The sequence below is a fragment of the Taurulus bubalis genome (genome assembly GCF_910589615.1).
Source record: "Taurulus bubalis genome assembly, chromosome: 3".
NCBI lineage: Eukaryota > Metazoa > Chordata > Actinopteri > Perciformes > Cottidae > Taurulus > Taurulus bubalis.
The window spans coordinates 20,775,164-20,796,526 of record NC_136591.1 but is presented as its reverse complement, the minus strand read 5'-3'; the positions used below and the strand labels follow the sequence as shown (position 1 = coordinate 20,796,526).

Sequence of the window (21,363 nt, the reverse complement as noted above, 5' to 3'; positions counted from 1 at the left end):
CTTTTTAAAAAGTACAGTTGTTAGCCCGACGGCTAAAGAATGCGCTGAAACGCGCTGTAAAGCGACATGAAGTCGAGGGCTACCTCCAATTTAGCTCACACTTCTCTGCAGGTTCATCCCTACGAGCGCATTCCCTTTGTAATTTGATACATTGTTACCATAAAAATATCCATTACATTCATTTCATGTAAAAGTATAATATGTACATTTCCAAACATGATCAAGTAGGGCTTTGTCCTCGGCTACATCAACCTTCACGTAGCCAAGTCGAACAATCAGTCGCTATAGAAGTCAATCTTTAAAGGTCAGTCTTTTATTTCATAGACACTTTCATCGTTTTTCTCATTTTCCATTGCTGTATTAAGCTTTTGTGCAGGAATTCTCACAATTGTACTTTTTGTCCCTGAACAAGATTAAAAGACCTATTGTTTAATGAGTGGTGGATCGACGGCAATTAACCGTTAGCATTGTGAGCTAACATGAACGAAAACACCAAGGTTTTGATCGAGTGGCTCACTCCCCGCCGAATTTTGCATATTGGTTCCATTATGCAAAAGCCTTCGCCGGGGTAAAATATAAACAGGCATGATGTGATTAGATGTTAGCTGTTGTGGCGCTTTGCACTTTGACGGTGACTTTTGGAAATTACTTTTTTTTCTCTCTTTAAATTGTAAGCTAACATTTTGAAATGGCTCAAGGATTCTGTCTCGTCTTGTTCAATTCCTGGCATAATGGTCTTTCTGCCGTGTCCAGTTTTCCTTATTTTATGTTGAAAAGTCCCCTCACAGACCAAGGTTGAGCTATCGTTTTTCCTCTTTCTTCTGAAGGCACCTACTTAAAATATATTGTGGTCAGAGAAAAAGAAAGCATTAATATTTATCAGCCGGAAATACAGGGGAGAAGAAGAAATGCAATGGTGGTTCTAATTCAAATCCTTTAAATTTCTATTGAGCGAGTTGAGGATGTGACCAGAAACCTCTCGGTGTGTGACCTGCATATTTTCCTGGAAAATGAGACATGTTAAATGATGTGCCAGAGGGAAAATGGGTCTCTTCAAGCAGCACACACTGTTCCGATCATCACAGATAACCAAGCTGGAAGGCCGGAGACCTAATTTAAGGGCTATTTACCATGCGCCAGATTTTCAATGAAGCTGCAACCGGCATGCAGGAAAGAATAGAGAAAATCTGCAAAAAGAAAAAGGATTTCTATCTTGCGTAACCAAAAACGCGTGATCTGTTTTCTGTAGTTTACAAAAGACACCTGTGATTAATAATTCATCTATCTCATCTCGAGATCCTTTGCTGTGAATGTTTTGTCTGCCCGGAAAAAAATGAGGCGATGCAGGAAAAGAGGACCCACGATCTGAAACAAAGAGGTGGGATGTGATTAATTCCAGGGCACATCTTCCGGCTGCATCACCCTTGAATGATTCATCCGTCTCGAGCAACAAAAGGAACACCGTTAAAAAAAAAAAAATCAGAGCCATAATCCGAGATCAGCACTAAGGCGGGATTTGTCTCTAAACGAGTGATTGTTGTCTCTTCTCTGCATGTTTAGGCACCTAGTTGTAGAGGGTGTAACAATAGACGTTGAACAATGAGCTCCCTCTCCCTCTGTCTCCCTGCCTTTGTCATTCCTCTTATTATCTTCGCATTACTTGTGCGTGTCTTAACTTTTTTTTGTGTCCCTCAATTCCTCGCCTCATCCCATTCCTAATCTTCTTTGACCATCCAGACATCCGGCTTTCGATGAAAACAGTGCTATAAGTGGTGACTTTCCATATCGAGAAAAAAAAAAATTGTCGTTTTCATTTGGAGGACTTATTTGCTCTTTGTTTTGGTACCGCAATTGAAGACCAGTGTTACAGAGATTTCCCATTTAACTGCTCTTTTAAAACCTTGCAAATACCTTATCAACTGTGTGTTATATATAAGTGCATTGCTCTGAATGGCTAACTGTACACATATACACTGTTTTCCAGAAAGCTTTAGGTATGAGCGGCCTCCCTTTGGCTCTGATGAGTCACCCCAGTTTGAATAATATCAGCTTGAGGGGAACAATTAAAATAGTAATTAAAGCATCCTAATGGCTACATTATCAAGTTCTGAATGCAACACTAACAGCATGTGGAAGTTATTGTTGCAGTTATTGCTCATAGTAAAGTTTATTTGACAGTGATGGAGGATGTTGCGAACTGTCTGGGAGCCGGAGACTTTTGGCCTCACTTCCCTCAGAGTTATGGCGCACTTGACTCGGAGGAGATTGCGTATACCGGCGAGAGATGGCGTGCTCTTTCTTCTGGGTCTGAAAGTATACAGCCTCATATCATTGGCTTAATGACCTCATTTAAATGAGCCTAATGACTCTCTCTAATGTCCGGGCAGGGCCGAGAGATTGTGACGGTTCTCGCGAGCGATGTCCTCCATGTGTGCATTGTGTATCTCCGTTATGAGGCTCGGTCTCTGTGGAAAACACAAGCTATGTATGGTCCTTTCTCTCGTTGCTTAAGATTAATACAAATAATGCGACCTTTCCTCTGTTATACGTTTCACGGGTAATTCTGATTCTGGTTCTCAACCTTTCCTGACAAAAGGCCCACTTTTGATTTGTAGAAAGAAAAGTCTGAGGACCACCGTACCTAATAAATAATGGAGAGAAAAAAACAATCAACTGGGCTATAAATATAGAACGGACATTGAACTGGTTTCAAAGTACAAAAGAAAATGGCTATGGCATTTAGATATAGGGCTTGACTAGTGTATTACCAAAATATGTAATTATAACCCTAACCCGGATCTAACTGGCCTCCTAGATGGCACTCTGAGGGCCACGAGTGGGCTGTGAGAATAGTTGCTTTTGTGGTTAAATGTTGCAGTAAATGGCAAAAAAAAGAAAGAAAAAAGAACCCTGAGTTGTTTTAAGCATGTACGCTCCTTTTTGCTTCATTGCTTCCCAACAGTGATATCGTTTTTGACAACTGAATTGAGTGCCGGAAAGGTCACTGAAATGCTAATGCAAAAAAATATAATTTGGAGTCTGCTCTTTAAAATTCACAGAGAATACATTGCAAAAGGGAAATGTTAAATCTCCACATCCGGACACATTTGCACTATTAGCCGTCTCCGTGTCATCCCCCATGTCACAGCTTTTGACTCGACTCCGCTGCGCCTCGTGTAATGTACGAAGAGAGATGGTTTGCATTAAAGTGTATCGGAGTGTGAAACCAGCACTTGGCTCCTCTCTTTCTGTGGATCAATTTAAATAAAGGGACTATGCCTGGCGTCAACACAGATCGATGTGTGGACGGGTGGCTTTTTGATGCGGTCATAACCACCAAAGCAAGCACTCTTATCACAGACGGATGTAGAAGCACGTACAGTTGGAATACGTGACAGGAAATCAATGCTCTCTGATAGGGACTGAAACCTGACAGCTCAATAAGCCGCGTAGGGAAGACGTTCCCTCTTATTCCTCCTCGTCCTCCTCTTCCCACCAACACTATATCCCATTTCTACAAGGGACTTAACAGCTCTGCCCTGCAGACTCTTTTAGATTACAAGCTCCTGTCAACAAGTGCACAGGGAACCAGTGTGCAGGGATGTGTAAGGGACATAGGAATCTGTATAAGGGCACATATGGCGCCGCGGACAGCAGAGGTGTCTTTAAAGACCACGTCCAGTCACATCATTACCCCGTTCTGATACAGTAAAGGGGCTGTGCACACTCCTGGTCAAGAAATGAGCCTTTTAGATAGAAGCGCCTGCTGCAAAGCAAGCAATATTTGCAACATCCGTCTGTCTGTATATCCTTCACACATCTCAAGAACCGCTCAAACGATCTACTGCACTTACACGGGGTGTATAGTTGGGGACCCAAGGACGTGCTGTTGTGGAAACTGGAAATGAAAATGGGAAAAAAAACTCAGGAGCCCTGGAATAATTCACACAACACTGTAAGGGTGAAAGTATGACGATTGTGATTACAATGGACAAACACAGAAGTCTTTAACTCAGAACATATAGTATATAGAACAAAGAACTAACATGTCATTGGCTCTTAGCCAAAATGTGAAATCACTTTCATCCAATCCTGATCTTCAGAGTGGACGGATTATCTTTACCATGCAATGGTCACACTCTTAGCTCATGCTATTGTGTTTTATGCACGCTAATATTCGCTCAATGCAATTTGGACACACGGCACTTTCAATTTGAAATGTTTTTGACTAAACGAGCAAACTGTGCAGCAAAGAGGGGCGGGGCTTCAGGGCTCTGCAGACTTGAGTCATGCGTGAGAGTGCCCAGAGAGTGTTTTTATTTTGAACCCAAACGATCATCTTTTCCTAAACCTGACCAAGTTGGTTTGTCTACTAAGAGTTCTGTCAGAAAGCCTTGAAAGCAAACTTCTTCCGTGTGAATAAAAGAGCAAGCAATTGGCCGGTTCCATACCAGCACTGCACTGGTTTGTAAAACTGGCACGTCTTTTGAGAAAGTGCTTGTTTTGAACATAACTAGAGCAAATGAAGACATCCAGTTTTGTTGTATCCAAGAAGCATATAAACTACTAATTTGTTTCTGTATTGATCAGTGGGTGTGTGATGTGTCTTTTTACATCAGCGAGGAAGAAGCATCAGCCCCGCTACTATTCACATTGCTATTCTAGTTTTATATTTGGCTGCACAGTTTTTAGTAACATGACTCATCCATGTAAGTGATTAATCATCTTCCTCATGAATATTAATGTGGTCTTGTCCGTGTCCATGAAGCAGAAACGCTTTTTCATCTCTCACATTATCACAGAACAAACGAGTAAATCGAATAACGCAATAGAATATTTTTTTATAAATGCCAGAGGGACTGAATTTTGGCCCACAAAATGCATTTCAAGATTTTGTTTCTTTATTTATTTTTGAAGTCCTAGTTTCCACCAATCCGCTGTGTGCGTGTACCTGCTACAAAGATCCAAAGCAGATCTTTGTACGTCTGCCCATTTAACAGACAACGGTGACTGATAAACTAGATGCCGAACTGTTGTTCTCACAAGTTTGGAGGTAAAACGAGGAAGAACAAACGGACGCCAACTAGCAAGAAGGAATTTATTTTTTGTTTACTGTTTGTTTGATTTTATGCGATACTTTTGTTGCAACTTCAGTCTGCGAGTCTGCAGAAGAGGGTTGGACACGTTAAAAAGAAGACAAAGGAAGTAGAGAATGTGTGTGAACACTGACAGGCACCCGGCTTCGATTCTACTTCTTGAAATATGTATTTACAGAGCTTTTCTAGTATTACTTATTAAAATAAGGACAGCTTTTAAAAACAGACATTCTATGAAGTGATTTATAACTGGCAGAAATATATCTTGCATTCTTACACCATTCTAACAGTTTACTTGTATTACTTTTAATGTAAGATGTTTAGTTTCTTCCGTGATATTCACTTTTTTAATGAGGTGTGGGTTTGGTTTGGAACATTTTTCTTTTTTGCCACCAAATTCTGTGTCGTTAAGAAGCAGAACAAGCATGGAGACATCAACCAATCTTCAAAAGGATTCTAATTTTCGTTTTGTCAATTGTAGCTTTTGACACAGGACACGGACCTTGAAATTGCTCTTGCCATCTCTATAGAACGGCATTAGCATTTAAAAAACCCAAAACATTAAAAAAAATCCAAATCAAGAGAAGCTCATTCACCGGCATGTTGAAAAGGGGGCATCGTAAATCCTCCCATAATTCAGGCAAAGGTCTGTTCATCCACCTGCCGCAGTGTAGTTCATGGCTACATCTCAATTTCTTTAGGAGTCCCGGCTCTCTAATGAGCCCAGCATGTCTCTCCAGTGTAACTCTTACCCCAAGCGGTGCGCTGTGTGGACTCCCCCCTGTGCTCGCAGGAGCACAGAGCCGCACTGACCGCTTCATCTTATGGGGATAAACCAGTCTTTCAGTCTCCTCTCCAGCCCTGGGGGAGCAGCGCTGGAGCTCCCAACACTGGAACCTCAAAGGTTGGAGCGCTGCCACGGGTTACACATGTGGCTGCCTGTGCGCTGCTTTAATGTGGACATGCCTTTTCGGCTCGTAAAGCCTCCCGAGGCTATAAGTCTGTATCGGCTTTCGAGCCGTGGCACATGGACACGTTTGAGTTTTCTCGTTCGGCTCAAATGTCAACTATTTAAGTCCATTTTAGTTCCTTTTTACACAGCCCGTGCGCTACAGTGAGTAAAAAAGGCTGCACAAATAACCCGATAGTAAGAGGCTCGTGGGCACACTGGTAATTATATACCTTAGTGGAGTTGTGAGGGTTTTTCGGTGTGACAGCGCTGTAATGCAGATTCCGCTGTACCTCGCTTAATGCGGCTATTTTTAGGAGCCTGAATGAAAGGTGATAGGCACTCTGTAGCCAACTGGCGTATATTTCCTTTCAGCGTCCCGGGGTTCATCTGAGTGGAGCTGTTTGCTCATTGTGCTCTTGTAATGTTGCAGCAATGCGTCATTAATTAGGCACATTTGCAGCAAATGCTGGCCACTGGCAGTGCATCCATTTTTTTTTCTTCTAATTACTCACACTTGTAGTCTTGATTAGAGATGCTGAGGGGATGTCACGCTGTAAAACGCTGTAAGACCTGGTCCCGTGGATTAGGATGGGATACAGCCTCGTCTACTTTAATGCCATCTGTGTTTGAGAACGAGCAGATTCAGAGCTCATATTTTGGGCATTTTGTCAGACCAGCGTGGATGTTGGCCAGAAATCTGCCTGTTCTGTACTTGTGGTCCCTATTGACCGAAGGCCGCTTCTTTGTCTGCCAGATTTCACAGTGCCTAGCAAAAGTCAATAGGCGGCTCCATGTGATGGGAGCATCCATCTAACTGCCTGTCTGCTCTGTCCGTTTTATATTCTGCCCGTGTATAAGTAAGTATGTGTTTAGACCTGCCCAACTCTTGATCACAGATGCTATTACCAGAGCATTTCACAGCATATGCACCAAGTCGAGCACCCTTAAAGATGATCTGTCAACATGGAGCTGTTCTTGTAGGACATGTGGGCTACTGAACTGATTAAACCTCTGTTTGCGTGTAATAGTTTGGATGCCTGGTGTCGCCTCCGGAAGAATTCAGTTCGACAACTTCTCTCGTTCTCTCAATTTATTTTCATTAATCACAAGCAAAGTAACAAGCGCTGCAATCGCGATAGCATGGAGTCGTCCAGTCAACACGCAGGGAGACCGTCCAAAACACTCCCGAACAGCCGGAAGTTCGGCTCTTTAATACACAGTTTTCCGTCATGAACATCTAACATTTAATTGTCTGTAACTTGTCTAAGAGGAGGAGAATCGTGTCCTCATCTTTTCTCACAAGGCTGGAACGTGTAACGACCAGTCTGCTTCCCTAATGTCAATATACTGATAAACATGTGTGAGTGTTATAGTGCAAAGCGTGGAACCTTAAGGAACGTTTCTCACAGACAGTATTTGTTAAACTGACCTTGCACAACCTGAACATAACTCATAGACATAAGAATAATGAAATGAAGAATATAGAATATAACAATGTATATTATCACCTCTCAACAGAGTGTGATCACATAGATTAAAAATATAAGTCTCAATGAGGTCAGCCATTGGTTTGTGGACGATACTGCTTGAAGCCTCGAGTTTGGGATTTTGGCCTTCGTCTTATTGCTTTTTTTTTGCGATCCGAAGTGACAAGGAAAGGGCAAAGTACAATCAAACGCTGAATTAGACATTTTTAGGCGACCAGAAATGTTCCAACAAACCTTCACGAACTGGAAACGGAACACTAAAAAGGTTAAAGTTGGACAACGGCGTGGTAGCGACATGTGGTCTCTTTTACACTAAATGGGAGTAAATTTACTAAAATAACTCCATGATTTTTTTGAAGGAGGCTCATCTTCTCATGGACGTCTTTACAATCAGACTTATTTTTGCAACCGGAGCAGTTGCAAATATTACAAAGATTGCCCCTCTAAGGCACTTTTCCACAGGGGCTTCACTTTTCAGATCCTCCCATCGCATACTTTTGATAGTCGCTGTTTGAGAGAAACAAGTGCGGAGGGGGTGCACATAATGCATTGGAGGTGCAAGGCTGTCGTCAAGTGAGCGGAACAAATGGACCAAAAATATAAAACTGGCTTCCAAACTTAAGTTAAATATTTTTCACATATTCGTCACGCGCAGCAGCTGACTTGTCCTTGACGTTCTGACGTGAAAAGAATGAAAGATGCATTAGCCGCCACAATAATGGCGCAACGACAAACATTCTATTGTCAAAATGTGGAGGCGCTGCACTGGAACACTGGAAGTATGTATGAACAAATTTAATGAAATTCTTTTGTTCAGACAATATGCCAGTATATGGAACTTGAACTGCTATGCGAGTGGCAGTAAGCATCCTCCCCCCCCCCCCTCTTATTTCCAGCACTGCCTTATGGTCATCTGTTTTTTGGCTTTTCTGCCAGATCATTTCAGTATTTGGCTTGCAGATTGCGTGCATTGTAAAAAATGCATTTAAATACTCCCCACTCTGCACTCCTGGCAAAGTAGACGTTGTTTCCCTTCAATTGCAATATCAACATAAATTCAATTAATTTCTTTTAGCGCTAAATGGCTGTTTTCCCCGGTTAACGCTCATTTATTACAGCCACACGCTGTTCAAACACTCTCACACACCCAAGGACACGCATGGCATTCATTTTGCCTCAATTTCGACCCACAGGAGAGAGCTACACAGTTGTCTCTAGGTCTCCGAGGCTGCCTCTGTGACAGGCAGTGGATATTCTGCTGCCCGAACACTCACCACATATCAGGCAGGGTCGTGGCCTGCTGGAGCCCTATGTCTCTCACTGTCCCCGCCAGTGCCATTGGAGAGCAATAAGGGTTTTCTGACACGCTCCTCTGGGAGGTGTTACCATGACACAAGGATGTCTCCACAGCTCACATGTCCAAGCACTAGTTCCCCCGCTCCAAGAGGCCTTACCACCACCGCTGCTTAGTCCCACGGATACAACACGGTCACATAGCCACTTGCACTGTCTGCGAGAGAACAGAAAACTCTGTTAAACAATAAACAAAACAGAAAAATAGGGAAGGGCTGAGGTCGGATTTTGGAGGGCGAGCGCCGCAACCTTAGGAGCACTCATGGGATATTAGGCGGGGTTTCCAGCATTGCTTTTCCACTGAAGCTTGTCGGCCTCGCCCCTCCGATCTCGCTTCTCTTCTCTGGAACGTGTGCGTCGAGCCAGGAGCATGCCGAGCTGTCGGAGTGTCTTAGCCGGAATTTCAGTGGAAGTGAAGTCCGTTCCCCTTCAGTTGTTTGGCCCGGGGCTGGAAATTATAGAGTCTGTATCCGTAGCCCTTTCTCTGGTGCATCAATAGCGTATGTGGCCACCAGGCGCCTTGTGTTGTGTGTTTTCATTATGTTTGTCTGTTTGTGCTGCCGGGGGTCAGTGTTAAGTGTTGGGGCCCCCTCAAGATCCGCTTTTGTTTGTATTTTCAATTTTTAGTGCACAAACTGCCAGTCATGAACAGTCAACCCAGCGGTAATGGCTGACATTTTTCTTGTATAAAGTGATATTGCCTCCATGCAGATGGTGACTACAGATACGACATGTTTGTAAACTGCTGCATTTCTTCAAGAAAAGAGGCAGGTGCGCCGAGTGGCGGCGAGCATTGTTCCCCCGTAGAGCCGGGAAGAATAAAAGAATCAACATTGAGCAACCTTTCCTGAATTCTTTTGGGTAAATGATGTTGTAGATTTTCGAGTCTAATGTTTTTAGCTGTTACAAAAACATTTGGCAGCCAATTTTCTCTCTTTCTTTATACTGAGTAATATTATGGATAGTTAATGGTGAGAAGACTGACTATGTTACGCAAGTATTGGCCCCAAAATCATTTTGAATTGCATGGAAGTGTATTTTTTTAAATGAGTCACCAGCATGGTGAAGCAGAGAGGTATTTGATAGAGATAGAATCTGCTGTGCTCCAGATTCATATCTATCTCGTCATTTCTCCGTTTAAAAAAGTGCCGATATGAGCTCCTCCAATTCACAATACTGTCTTTGAACGCCACACAATATCTGCTTTTTTAATGCTCAGGAAATGTGACATTGTATGCCTTCCACGATGCCGCGGATACGTCTAATCTCAGCATCGGGTCACATCTTTAAGTGCAACACAATGGAGCCTTTGGAGTAATAGGAAATACTACCTTGTTTCCTCTCTCTCTCTCTCTTCAGTGTGCAGCCATCGCGCTGTGTATGCACCTTCCTCGTCTGTAGCTCCACGCTGTTCTGCATGTCGAAGCGCCGCTAACATTTTAAGATGGCTGCCCCCCCAACAAATGGTGCAGTGGTCTCTTTTGTGTTTCCTGAGATGCTCTGCTATGTCCCAGTCTAACAGATTGGACACAGCCGCCCCGCGGTCCGGGCTCCGGCATTCAGCACCATTATGACGGAAACCCAGAACAAATCCACTTCACATTTAGGTGTCAGCGCGTTGTCATGGAAAAGAGATACCTCTATACAGTAAGTGAATAATGTTCGAAAAGAGTCGTGCGCTTTTGTGTGCTCCTTTGGCGCCGCTGGTCAGTTTCAGGCCACACTTGGTTGGCACTTTTGGAAAAAGATTTTTCTCTTCCATTTTAGAAAAACTGAGAATGATCTGTCAGAAGCAATGATACGAGGCGATGTGATGGATGGGTTTGTCTTACTCTGCCTCTCAATCTTTCACTCCTTCGCTGCCATTTTTTTTCTTCTCTCTTTTCTCTGAGGAAAGCCATTATTTCCATCACCCTCCACGTTTCAGCCAAATTCGCTGTGTCTGTCCGCGCCCAGCCAAAGGGAAGAAAAAAACATTCTGTCGGAGTTGAATTTCATTTCCTCTCCCGTGCATACACGTTTTTATTATTATTTTTTTGTATGATTTGTTCGTGGTGTGGGATTACAATGTGATATTTTTTTACGAGTGCACACGATATAGCAGGACACTGCAGAGACCGCTGTTATATTGAAATTTCTGACCATAATTACATTTTGTGTACATGCATTCCCTCCCTCCGTCCCAGAGATGGCAGGCTGCCTGTGGAGGTGCATATTCTCTGTTGCATTTAAATTAAACCATCATGGCCAGCTCCACGCTGGACCACCAGGAACCCTGCTCCGTCCATTTGGAATAGATTAACCGATGAACCCATCAGGAAAAACCACTGTGCATTAACAGGCCTGATTACGATGCCGGCTGAGCATTATCTCACACGGTGGTGACCTCCTCCTCGCCCCGCGGTCTATTATATTCCCTCTTGTGCGTAAAGAGCTTTGACACCGCGAGAACACTGGACCTTTGAAAAAAAGGTAGAACATAATCAGCCGGCGTGGCGGTGGCTTGCGTCCTGCACACACACCGCCGCCGCTGCTATCTCATTGTGTCTGGCAGTTGTGCTAATGACATTTCACGAGATTAGCTTTTCCACTGTGGTACTGTTACCGTCCCGCTCTGTCCCCCTATTCTCTCTTGTTACCGTCTCCCGTTCTCTCAAAACCTGCTTTGCTCTCCCTCCATCTCCGTCTTTTTTTTATTAAATGTCATAGCAGTTAGCTGATTTGATCAGTGTGCGCTGAAACATTGTTTACCCCAGTGGGACCTGGGTGTTATAGACATACTCATCCTTTCCTCTCCCTTTCTCTCTCTCTTCTGCTATATTTTTCTTCCCTGAGTCGAGCAATAAAGTAATTTCTCCGGGGATTGGAGCGCTATATGTTCCAGGCGGTACTGGCCCAAGCACAAAAGGGTGCAGAGAGCTGAAGCTTATGCAGAAAGTCCATGGCGGTAGTGTCCTACCCGGCGTCACTACAGAATGGAACCGATGCAATAACTCACCCAGTAGGGTGTTAATGCGTGCTAATTATTGGATGCCTGGTGTAGCCTCCAGAAGAACTCAGTTCAACAACTTCTCTCGTTCTCTATATTTATTTACTAAATGATCACAAGCAAAGTAGTCAGCGCTGCAATTGCAAAAGCAGTGAGTGGTACAGCCGACACGCAGGTTGGGTCAAGAACAACTGCCCCCCAAACGGAAGTGGGGCCTTTCATACACAGGTTATCGTCACAGGTTCGTCTCGCCTCGTCCTAACATCTGATTGGCTCTATCCTGTCAAGAGGAGGAGAATCCCGTGTTCTCATCTTTTCTCACAAGACTGGACCGTGCAACGACCCGTCTGCTTCACTAATGTCAACATACTGATAAACAGTTGTGAGTGTTGAAGTGCGCAGGCGTGTGACTGACTTCCCTTGAGAACTGGACCTTTCATAGACACAACCAACTCCAGCTGCATAGCTGTGTTATACTGACCTCGCTGACCTGAACTTTAATAGGCATGAAGAGTAATGGAGAATATCTGCAGAATATAAGGATTTATATTATCAAGGGTGAGGGCCGGCTCGAACCGAACGCCAAGGCAAACGCAAAGCCGAGAGCAAACGCTTTTTCTCTGTTTATTGTGGATGTGACTCAAAACAATCAAAGCCCAGAGCCGCGGGGGGATCACAATAAGGCCCTGTCCGATATGCACCGCAGCAGATGGTGGCCGGTGGCGGGAGGTTCTGGTACACGCACATTAATGCTGCCTATTACTGCGAGACGGCAGCACACATAATGATGGATGTCAGCGTTCGCCGTGTCCGAGGAAATAGCTGACTTGCCAGCTAGAATGAGACTGCTGTCTCCGCTGCCCAGATGGAAGAGGACGAGTATATATTTAGGCCTGATGCATCTTGATTTTATCTTCCTCTCTTCAATGCACTGATTCTGACATGTCTGCCACAGTCAGACGTTTGAGGAAGGGGTTTGGGGGGGGTTTCATTCTGCTGTGTGTGCATGTGCGTGCTCATGTGTTTGTGCATGATTGTGCAGGAGGAGCAGATGGACAGCAGCTTCAAAGACTGAAAAATGCTGTTCAAGGTAACTAGGAACAAAATTGGTGGGCCGTATTAGTACTTTCTTTAGATTTTGAAGTGCAGCACAGTGTTGCCGAAAATCCCCACAATTTTCCGTTAAAGATATACCTTTAAAGACACCTTTTTGTGTTGTAAATATAAAATGCAGGTTTAGTCTCCCTGTTAGAAGCTGGCCTCATGTTTTGCACTCGGACTGAAAAGATTGATTAATCAACTAGCCGATCCGCACAAAATCCATCGGCAACACCTTTGATTATCTAGTAATCATTCAGTAATTTTTCGCGGATTCCATCTTTGGCACATTTAAAGGGACAGTTCACCCCAAATTCAAGAAATCCATATTTGTCCTCTTTTCAGTGGTGCTATTTATCAAACTAGATTGTTTTGGTGTGCGTTGCCTAGTTTTGGAGATAGCAGCTGTTCTCTCCAATGTCATGGGGCTATATGGCACTCTGCTTATTGTCCTAATACTCTTTCCAGAACTCATGATCCGGTTACTCAATACTATTGTCAAATGTATTGTTTTGGTGCTTTGACCACAACAAGCCGAGTATAGTCCCATTATATTGGAGAGCACAATTTCTTTTTTTTTATTCCGGTGTAACTATTTTCTGCCATATAACAAATTACTAATCTGTTGAATGACAAAGTATTTGAAAGGCAAAAAAAAAAGAAAAAGAATAATTGAATACAACTTGTGTTTGTCAAAGTCACCACAGTGCAAGCCAGGGGAGAATACTGTTGCAACTCTTCTCCATGCACAAAACACAACTTTCTACAACCTAAAAGCATGACAAATACAGACAAATACATGACAAATGCATGACAAATACAGAGGAATACAAATACATGACAAAAACAAATACATGACGAGTACATTACAAATACAAATACATGACAATTACAGAGCAGCCATCCTGTAGGGGCTGAGAGTGGAACAAGCGTTTGTGGTGGGTGACCCAAAACGTTTGACCGGCAGTGTGTGCATATATATAGTATGCATGTATGGTGATTGCACCTTTTGTTGTGAGTCTGCGTGCATGTGCTGCATTCCACACTTGCAGTATGTGGTCAATATGCACGGATGCTGTGTACGGTAAAAAAAATAAATAAAAATCTTTCCCCAGCCAGCTTGACAACAAACACAAAATGGCTTGGCACGACTCAAAAATAATTTATCTGGCTCCCCTCCTCCTCTCCAGCATGGTTTTTGTCGAGTCAGAGGAAACCATCTGCTGCCCGGTGATAATGGGCAGCCAGGGAGGAGGCGACTGGAAATATGGAGAGCAAATACAATTGAGGGAAAATGACAGGCACTGTCCCAGAACCTCCGGTAGCTTCCTGCCTACCTGCAGCAAGTCTGCCATCTTAATAAACATCCCTTCTGATATCTGTGTGTGTGTGTGTGTGTGTGTGTGTGTGTGTGTGTGTGTGTGTGTGTGTGTGTGTGTGTGTGTGTGTGTGTGTGTGTGTGTGTGTGTGTGTGTGTGTGTGTGTGCGCCTTTCACACTTGTTCCCAGTGTGTCTGTGTGTGTGTATTTTCCCATCTAACCTTGATCATTTTCAAGTCCGGATTGTTCCTGAGCTGATACGCTGTCAATGTGATGGTGCTGACTAAGAACCTTCTTTTTTTTTTCTTCTCTTTTTCACTTTTTTTTTTCCTGGTGCTCTAAAACTGTGACAGATGAATTGCCTTTCAGCCCCTCCTGTTTTTCTTTCTCTGTTTTTCGATAAATGGGTGGGAGTATTAATGAGAGCATGTTATGAGGCAGGTGCAGGGCTGAGGGAAGAGTCGATGCTGCGAGTTAATGAGGAGCTGCCCGTATATATAGGGGAAGGTAAAGCATGGCTGGAGAGGAATACAGTCAAGCACACGGAGCGCAGGAGGAAAACTCTCATTAAAACAAATAGTGGGCTGCAAAAAACACCTTGAAAATGGTCCAAATCTTCCCTCCCCGAGTCTCCGGGGCTCTCAGATGGAATTGAACGCTTAGGGCATTCTCTGAGTAAACCATTTCAGTTTTCTCTTGTCTGAAGTCGACAGGTTGAGCTGGACAAAAAGACCTGACAGTCCGTCTCCCCCTAAACCCAGCTCCATTCTCTCACTCCATCACTCTTGTTTTCTACTTTTGCCTTGAGATGTTTGCCATTGCTGTTTTTTTTTATGCCCACCCCCCTCCATCTTGCCCCTCAGCACTTACAAACTGTCAGATAACTTTCAGTATGAATTCATCAACTAAGTGACACTCAATCTGCTCTCATGAAGCTGTTTATTAAAGAGCAGATGTTGCGCCGCGTCAATACCATATCTTTAAGTGTTAAAGCCCTCTTCTCAAAGCAGGGATAAACCATCGCCAAGTGGAGAGGGTGAGTTTTCTTGAAATGGGATCGATCAGATATGTAAAGGTGCACATTAATGCGCCGTGAAACCTAATTGTTTGGATTGCTTTTATTTAATTTTTTTGGTTCATGGTGCGGTAAGCTTTGTCAACACAGCTGTTGGAATACACGATGGCGCGCTAGATAAAGTGGAAGGCGGGTCAGGGAGGATAATGGAATTGAGGGATCAGCCGGGAGGACACAGGAGGGGCTCTGGTGACCAGGTCTTTTCTATTAACTCGGGAGGTTGGCCGGGGCAAGCAGGGGAATCAGGCTCTCCCTGCCTGGTTGTTAGACCGAACATCCAAGCTGCAGACAGGCAGAGGCGAATATTGCTCAGGGGTCCAGTGGTGATTGACCTGGTGTTTTCATCAGCCTGGGCTTGCCTGATAACATTTCTTACCCCCCCACCCACCAGACCAAAAATATTAGAGCTTTGAGTGCAGTGAAAGGCTTAGGGGAACTCTTAGTTTGGTTTGGCGAAGTTGCCTTGGATTTACCCCCATGCACACATTGTCACCTAGCTTTTCATTTTCTTTTTTGAAATTACATTTTCGCCTCACTCCCATCCCTGCAAATGGATTTCTTTCTATTTACTCCCATTTGTTGTATTTGTATTCAGAATTCTATTATCTCACTTGACTGAACACAATGTTTAATTTATTGCAAAAATTAAGATATACAAAGTCTCAGTGGGGAAGGATCTGAATTTGAATATCGCCCCCTACTCGAAAGTTAATTGTTGTTGGTATATATAAAAAGAGAAATGCATTGTCTTTCTGCAAAGACTCTTGAGGCCGCCAACACGATTTTTATACCCTTGATCCCATTCTATATGGGCTGTAATCAGCACTCACTCACCACTAATTATATGCCATGCTCCATCATCAAGGCTCACTTCAAGACCTTAAAAAATTGTGATTTGTTGCACTTTTCATTCAAGCAGCAACATGAAATATTGTATTCAAACCATAGCCTTTGGCCAAATAGATATCTGGAATAGAAGTTTGCAAACAAGTATGTGGTCTAAAGATCAAGAGTTGTAATCATCGCACTTTTCTTTTGGTTATTTTTTCTCCTCGTACAACGCTATAATTTGCAATGTTTGTTTTTCTGTCTCCGTGCTACAGGTCTCCGGTCTGTCTCCTGGAGACAGCCAGACCCCGGGACTGCTGCTGGCTCCTGGAGTGAGGTGGGGACAGACGCCCATCAACCAGCTCACGCCCTGGGATACAGACGAGCCCCCGACCAAGCAACATCGAGACAGCGAGCCCACCGGTAATGAATCACATTACACACACAGACACACAGTGTTTACATACGTACTGACGGACCCATCGAGTGGTTCCACCTGATGTAGGTTCTTCCTTCACGGAGATGTATGCATGCACATGGCCGGCTACACCCCAGACGGCCCTAACCAGCCGCACTAGCATCCGATGCTAATGAGACATCCTGGCTGCCCTTGCCCCACATGAAGTGCACACTTATTGCCTTCCTCAATATGCATACTTTACATGCGCAAACATGCATAATTAACATCCACAAACACCATCTTTACATAAACTCGCTCAGTTATGTATACGGTTACAGAAATGTCAGTGTGATAACGAGAAGTTTATTAAAAAAAGAAAAATAAGTATGAATCCATATTGCACCTTCACAGCCTTCCATCTTCCCTCTGCTCTCATGTTATTCTCCCCGTTAATGTTTTTTTTGTCACTAACCGAAGCTGCTTCAGTCTAAATTAAACCGATGTTCCGAAGTCCTCCAAACGATCTCCACAAGGTCTAATTTAGACGTCGACCTTATTCTATTCAAGCCCTTTTTTTAACAGAGGCAGTAAGGAGTTAAGCCAACGTTGAGTTTTTTTTACTTATATTGTAATGAACTCACCCAGAATGGCTCTGCCTTAGAGCAGTTAATTTCTTTCCACTGCTCTGCTGGCCTCTGCCTCCCGAGCTCATCACAAATGTGTCTCATTTAAGAATAATACTGGCACAGAGTGCGTTCCAGTGGAGATTCCAGCTCAACAAATCCAGATCGTAGACAGCTGCTACTCTGCTACTCACGTTCAAAAAACATGTTTCAGCCCTGTCCCCCCCCCCCCCCCCCCCGTCTCTAATTGTAATTCACATTTCTTCCATATAGATTGCTTCGTGGATTAATTATTCATCGGGTTGATCTGTTACCCAATAGGGATGTTACTGTAGCAGAAACCATCGGTGGTACTCTCACGATGGGAGCATGCAGGGGTGATAAGAGAGCATGGAGGCCCCCCTGCTGTGTGACCGCAGCCTCCTGCTGTGCATTGAGGGGCCATGAAGTTCTGTAGGTCTTATTATTGTGTGGAAGTGAATGAGGCTTCCACACTCCCCTCCCCTCCCATCCCATCCAACCACTGCAGCTCCCCGCATCACAGCCGGGAGTAAAGCGCGAGGGGAGTAAGATGTCACAAACCCCGGCTCACTGTCGCATATGACACTCAAATCCGAGCATAGTGTTGCATATTGATTTGCGCGTGTGCGCCATTTCAAACTGTGACTGGCGTTTGCAACGGAGCCAGCTCCTCTCCACACTTCACTGAACTGTGTTGCCAGAGAGTTCTCTGCCAACTGTGGCAGAATTAATCAACGCTTTCTTTCAACAGAAGAAAAAAACCTTCACGGTCGTGTGTCTGTTGAAGAAAGTTTGTCTTTGAAAGAAGAAGTTTTGATTCAACTTAAGTTTCTTTGTGCAAAAAATAGTTCTTGTTTTCATGCCATGATTTAGACTTATTAAATAAATAAATAAAATCATAAAAGTGGGGGGTTTTTTTAAAGCGAGCCCTGCATGTGGAAAGGGGAGATTGGAGACGACCGTATTTCTATACATACCATTAAACATTAATGTAGCGGCTTCATTTTTGTTAGACTTTGCAGCGAAGGCCTACTGTGTGAATGTAGGTCAATGCTGGGTCATGATAATGAAATTCTAGAAGAAAATCAAAAGAAATTGCCTAATTGATTCTTCATTTTGCTGCTAAAAGATGGAAGAAATCGTGAAGGACAAGAACATAGAAATGGGGGGGGACAGACTCACTGTGTATATGGCATGCTGAAATCTTATCACTGAATTAAAAACGTTATAAGATGTGGAATTATTACGCTAACCCATTTGATTAGAATCCTTTATCAAGATGGGCTACAAAATAAGGGAAATTAAATGAATGGCCTCTGGAGTTCTCTACTCCCACCATCCTTACCCACCACTGTTCTCCCCCCCCCCCTATCCATCCTTCTCAACCCGGACTATTATATCAGCATGGCCGCTATGATGAATAACGTGGACTTTTTTTTTTCCGTAGCTTTTTTGCATGCTGTGATTTAGCCTTTGGCCCCTTTGGCAGAGTGCTGGGCTATTTTTGGAGTTTGGACCGCGGCAGGAGGAGCTAGAGATGAGGGAGTAGGGAGCCAACGTGTGAAGGAGGGAGCCAATATAGCTCAGTCTTCCCAGCACACACCCTCAGAGAAATGATTGGCTCAGAGTGTCTGGGTAAACACAGACTCCTACACGGATAGTGGTGTGTTCACTGAACATGTGTGTGTTCGCATTCAGAGAAAAAGCATAGTGACGGAGTCTCTTAATCTTATTCTGATGGTAATCTTGGGTGCGGGGTTTCAGACATTTTTTTCCAAAACCAAAAAGTCCAATACCAAGTTGTGGTGTGGAGAGTCTTCTCCTGCTGCTTTCTGTCTCTGTTTGATCCTCTAATACCGGACTTAAAATCAATCAGCCTCTTGTTTTGGGCTCTTTCACTTGGTTCCATGGAATAAAAGCTATACGTGCTATTGATGACTCTTTCTTTCTGTCGGTGTGCTCGCCTGCAGGTCCGACCTGGGCTTCCCCGGTAGCGGCGGTGAGCCAGCCCAGCCTGCTGCCCCACACCTACGCCCTCCCCCAGCCGCCCTCATTTAGCCACAGCGTGACCGCACAGTCCCCCATCATTGGAGTAACCCCGTCCATTCAGGCGCCGATGCCCCCTCAGCACCCGCTCATGACGGCCCACTTCCAGCTGACGCCGCACTCGACCCAGCAGCCGCCATCCATGGTGCTGAACCAGCCCCAGTACGCATCCGTTCACCCATCCGCCCTCGCCGCCCATGTTGTCCATCCGAACCCTCACAGCATGATGGGCAACGGCCACTTGACCTCTCATCACGGCCTCATGCAGCACCCGGCCTTGCCCCTGACCAATGGACAGGCGGTGGCGGTAGCCGCGGCCGTGGCCGCGGCACACGGCCAGCCCGCAGCCGGAGACAATCAGGACGGCCCTAACGGGCTGCAAATGCTGCGGACGGTCGGGATGGGGAAGTACGAGTTCAGCGACCCGGGACATCCGAAAGGTAAGCACTGGGAAAACCTCAGCGGCGGATGTTTTTGAGTGTCTCCTTTCCAGATATGGAACCTGTCAAGACCGTCTCTGAAAGGCTAAATCAAAGCAGATCCCTTCTGCTGGCAACCTGAGTTTAGAAGTGAATCCAAGCCAGGGAGGTGTTAGGTATTAAATCAATACTCTCAGCTCTCTTATTCCTCGTGACCTCCCCTTATGCGAGGCCCCGCCGGAATGAAACGCACAGGCCTCTGCCCTCTGTTTGTCTACCCAAGCCATTTCAGATGCCAGCAGTCATAAACAAGGCAGCAGAACACTCAAGCGAAAAGGGGTTTGTTGAAATACAACTTGCAAACAGAGCCAATTTGCTTCAAAGTTGCTCCAAGGTTACGGAGAACGGAGGTGCACCTAAAGCAGCAGTGAGCTGGCCACTTCTGAAAAAAAATTAAAAAATAATCCCTCTCACACTGTCCATGGTGGATTCGGTGGAACATGTTGTACTGATCTCAAACTACTACACAGCAGCAGCGTCTATGCTGTTGTGCACTGAAATTGGTCGAAAGTGTGTCAGGTTTATCCTTCCTCTGCTTGTCGGGCTGCAATTCTCCCCAGGCCTACTAAACGCGAGGCAGGAAGAGCTTTTCGGTCCCTGCCCTCGCATCGCTCTCCAAGATCGTTTGAAGCCTTGTTGACTTGTTTGTGAAGGTGCTCGGCGGAGTCTGAGAGACATAAATTGGTGTTTGGTTTAACCTTGGAGTTTATGACGCAGGGCGCCAGAAACAGATGTTCGCAATTCCCCGACCAATTTTCACATTTAATGAAGCTTTTAATTTAGGTTTAGATTGTTTTCTTTTTCCTCACTCATTTTGATCAATAAAATGTGTGCAAATGAACTTGTAGATTGCAGGGGGAAAAAGCAATTATTTTGGGGGACTGCCTGCGATACATTGAAATGAGACTGCAGGTAGAATTCAAAATGAATAATTAGACGGGCTCGGCGTCTTGGTCCAAATTCTATTGAAAGAGACCTTTTTTTTAATTGTTATTCTTGTATATCTTCTTTGTAGAATAGACTTTCACGATCCATTAACCATGTGCATGTCAACATGTACTGACCTCCTTCTCACAGGCCAAAGAAGCTGCGGCTTTAATTGGAATTACAGTATTTACCCAGATCCGTTGTACAGGGAAAGAAAAACGCTGTAGGATTGTTAAAATTCTGCAAACACTTGTCGCCGTGATTCATGTTATGATAAAGTTAATGTATTCAGCTCGCATGGCTACAGTTTGTCAGCTGCTGTATTTCAAAGGCAGAAGGGGGAAAGCATCCCTGTGTCGATTTCCAGACACAATATACACTTGAAATCGTGCGCGGGCCTCGATGAAGGTCAAACTGCAAATACAGACACTTGAAATCTTGCATCTCCTCCACCATTATTTATTTTTTTTGTGCAATTTTATCATCTCTATTTGACATTGGACATTAGTACGAATGCTGTCACAGGAACAGTGCGAATAGGGAAAACGGCAAGCGCCAGTATATTGGTGGCGACGTCTCTTCGGCGAGTGCTCCTCCTGACGGGAACACTGTAATTACGCCGACGGCACCCTGATGGCCCCGCCCTCCTCAAGACGCTGCCCACGGCAGT

At 44.4% G+C, this 21,363-nt stretch overlaps 1 protein-coding gene across 1 annotated transcript in view; it reads left to right on the top strand.

Moving 5' to 3' along the window:
* The window catches only part of klhl29 (kelch like family member 29), a gene marked incomplete at both ends in the record, with an annotated part of 128,397 nt that overhangs the window by 15,599 nt on the left and 91,435 nt on the right, over positions 1-21,363 (top strand). The window contains 2 exon segments of the mRNA XM_079214727.1: positions 16,473-16,620; positions 19,212-19,727. Of these exon segments, the coding sequence (XP_079070853.1) occupies positions 16,473-16,620; positions 19,212-19,727 (664 nt within the window).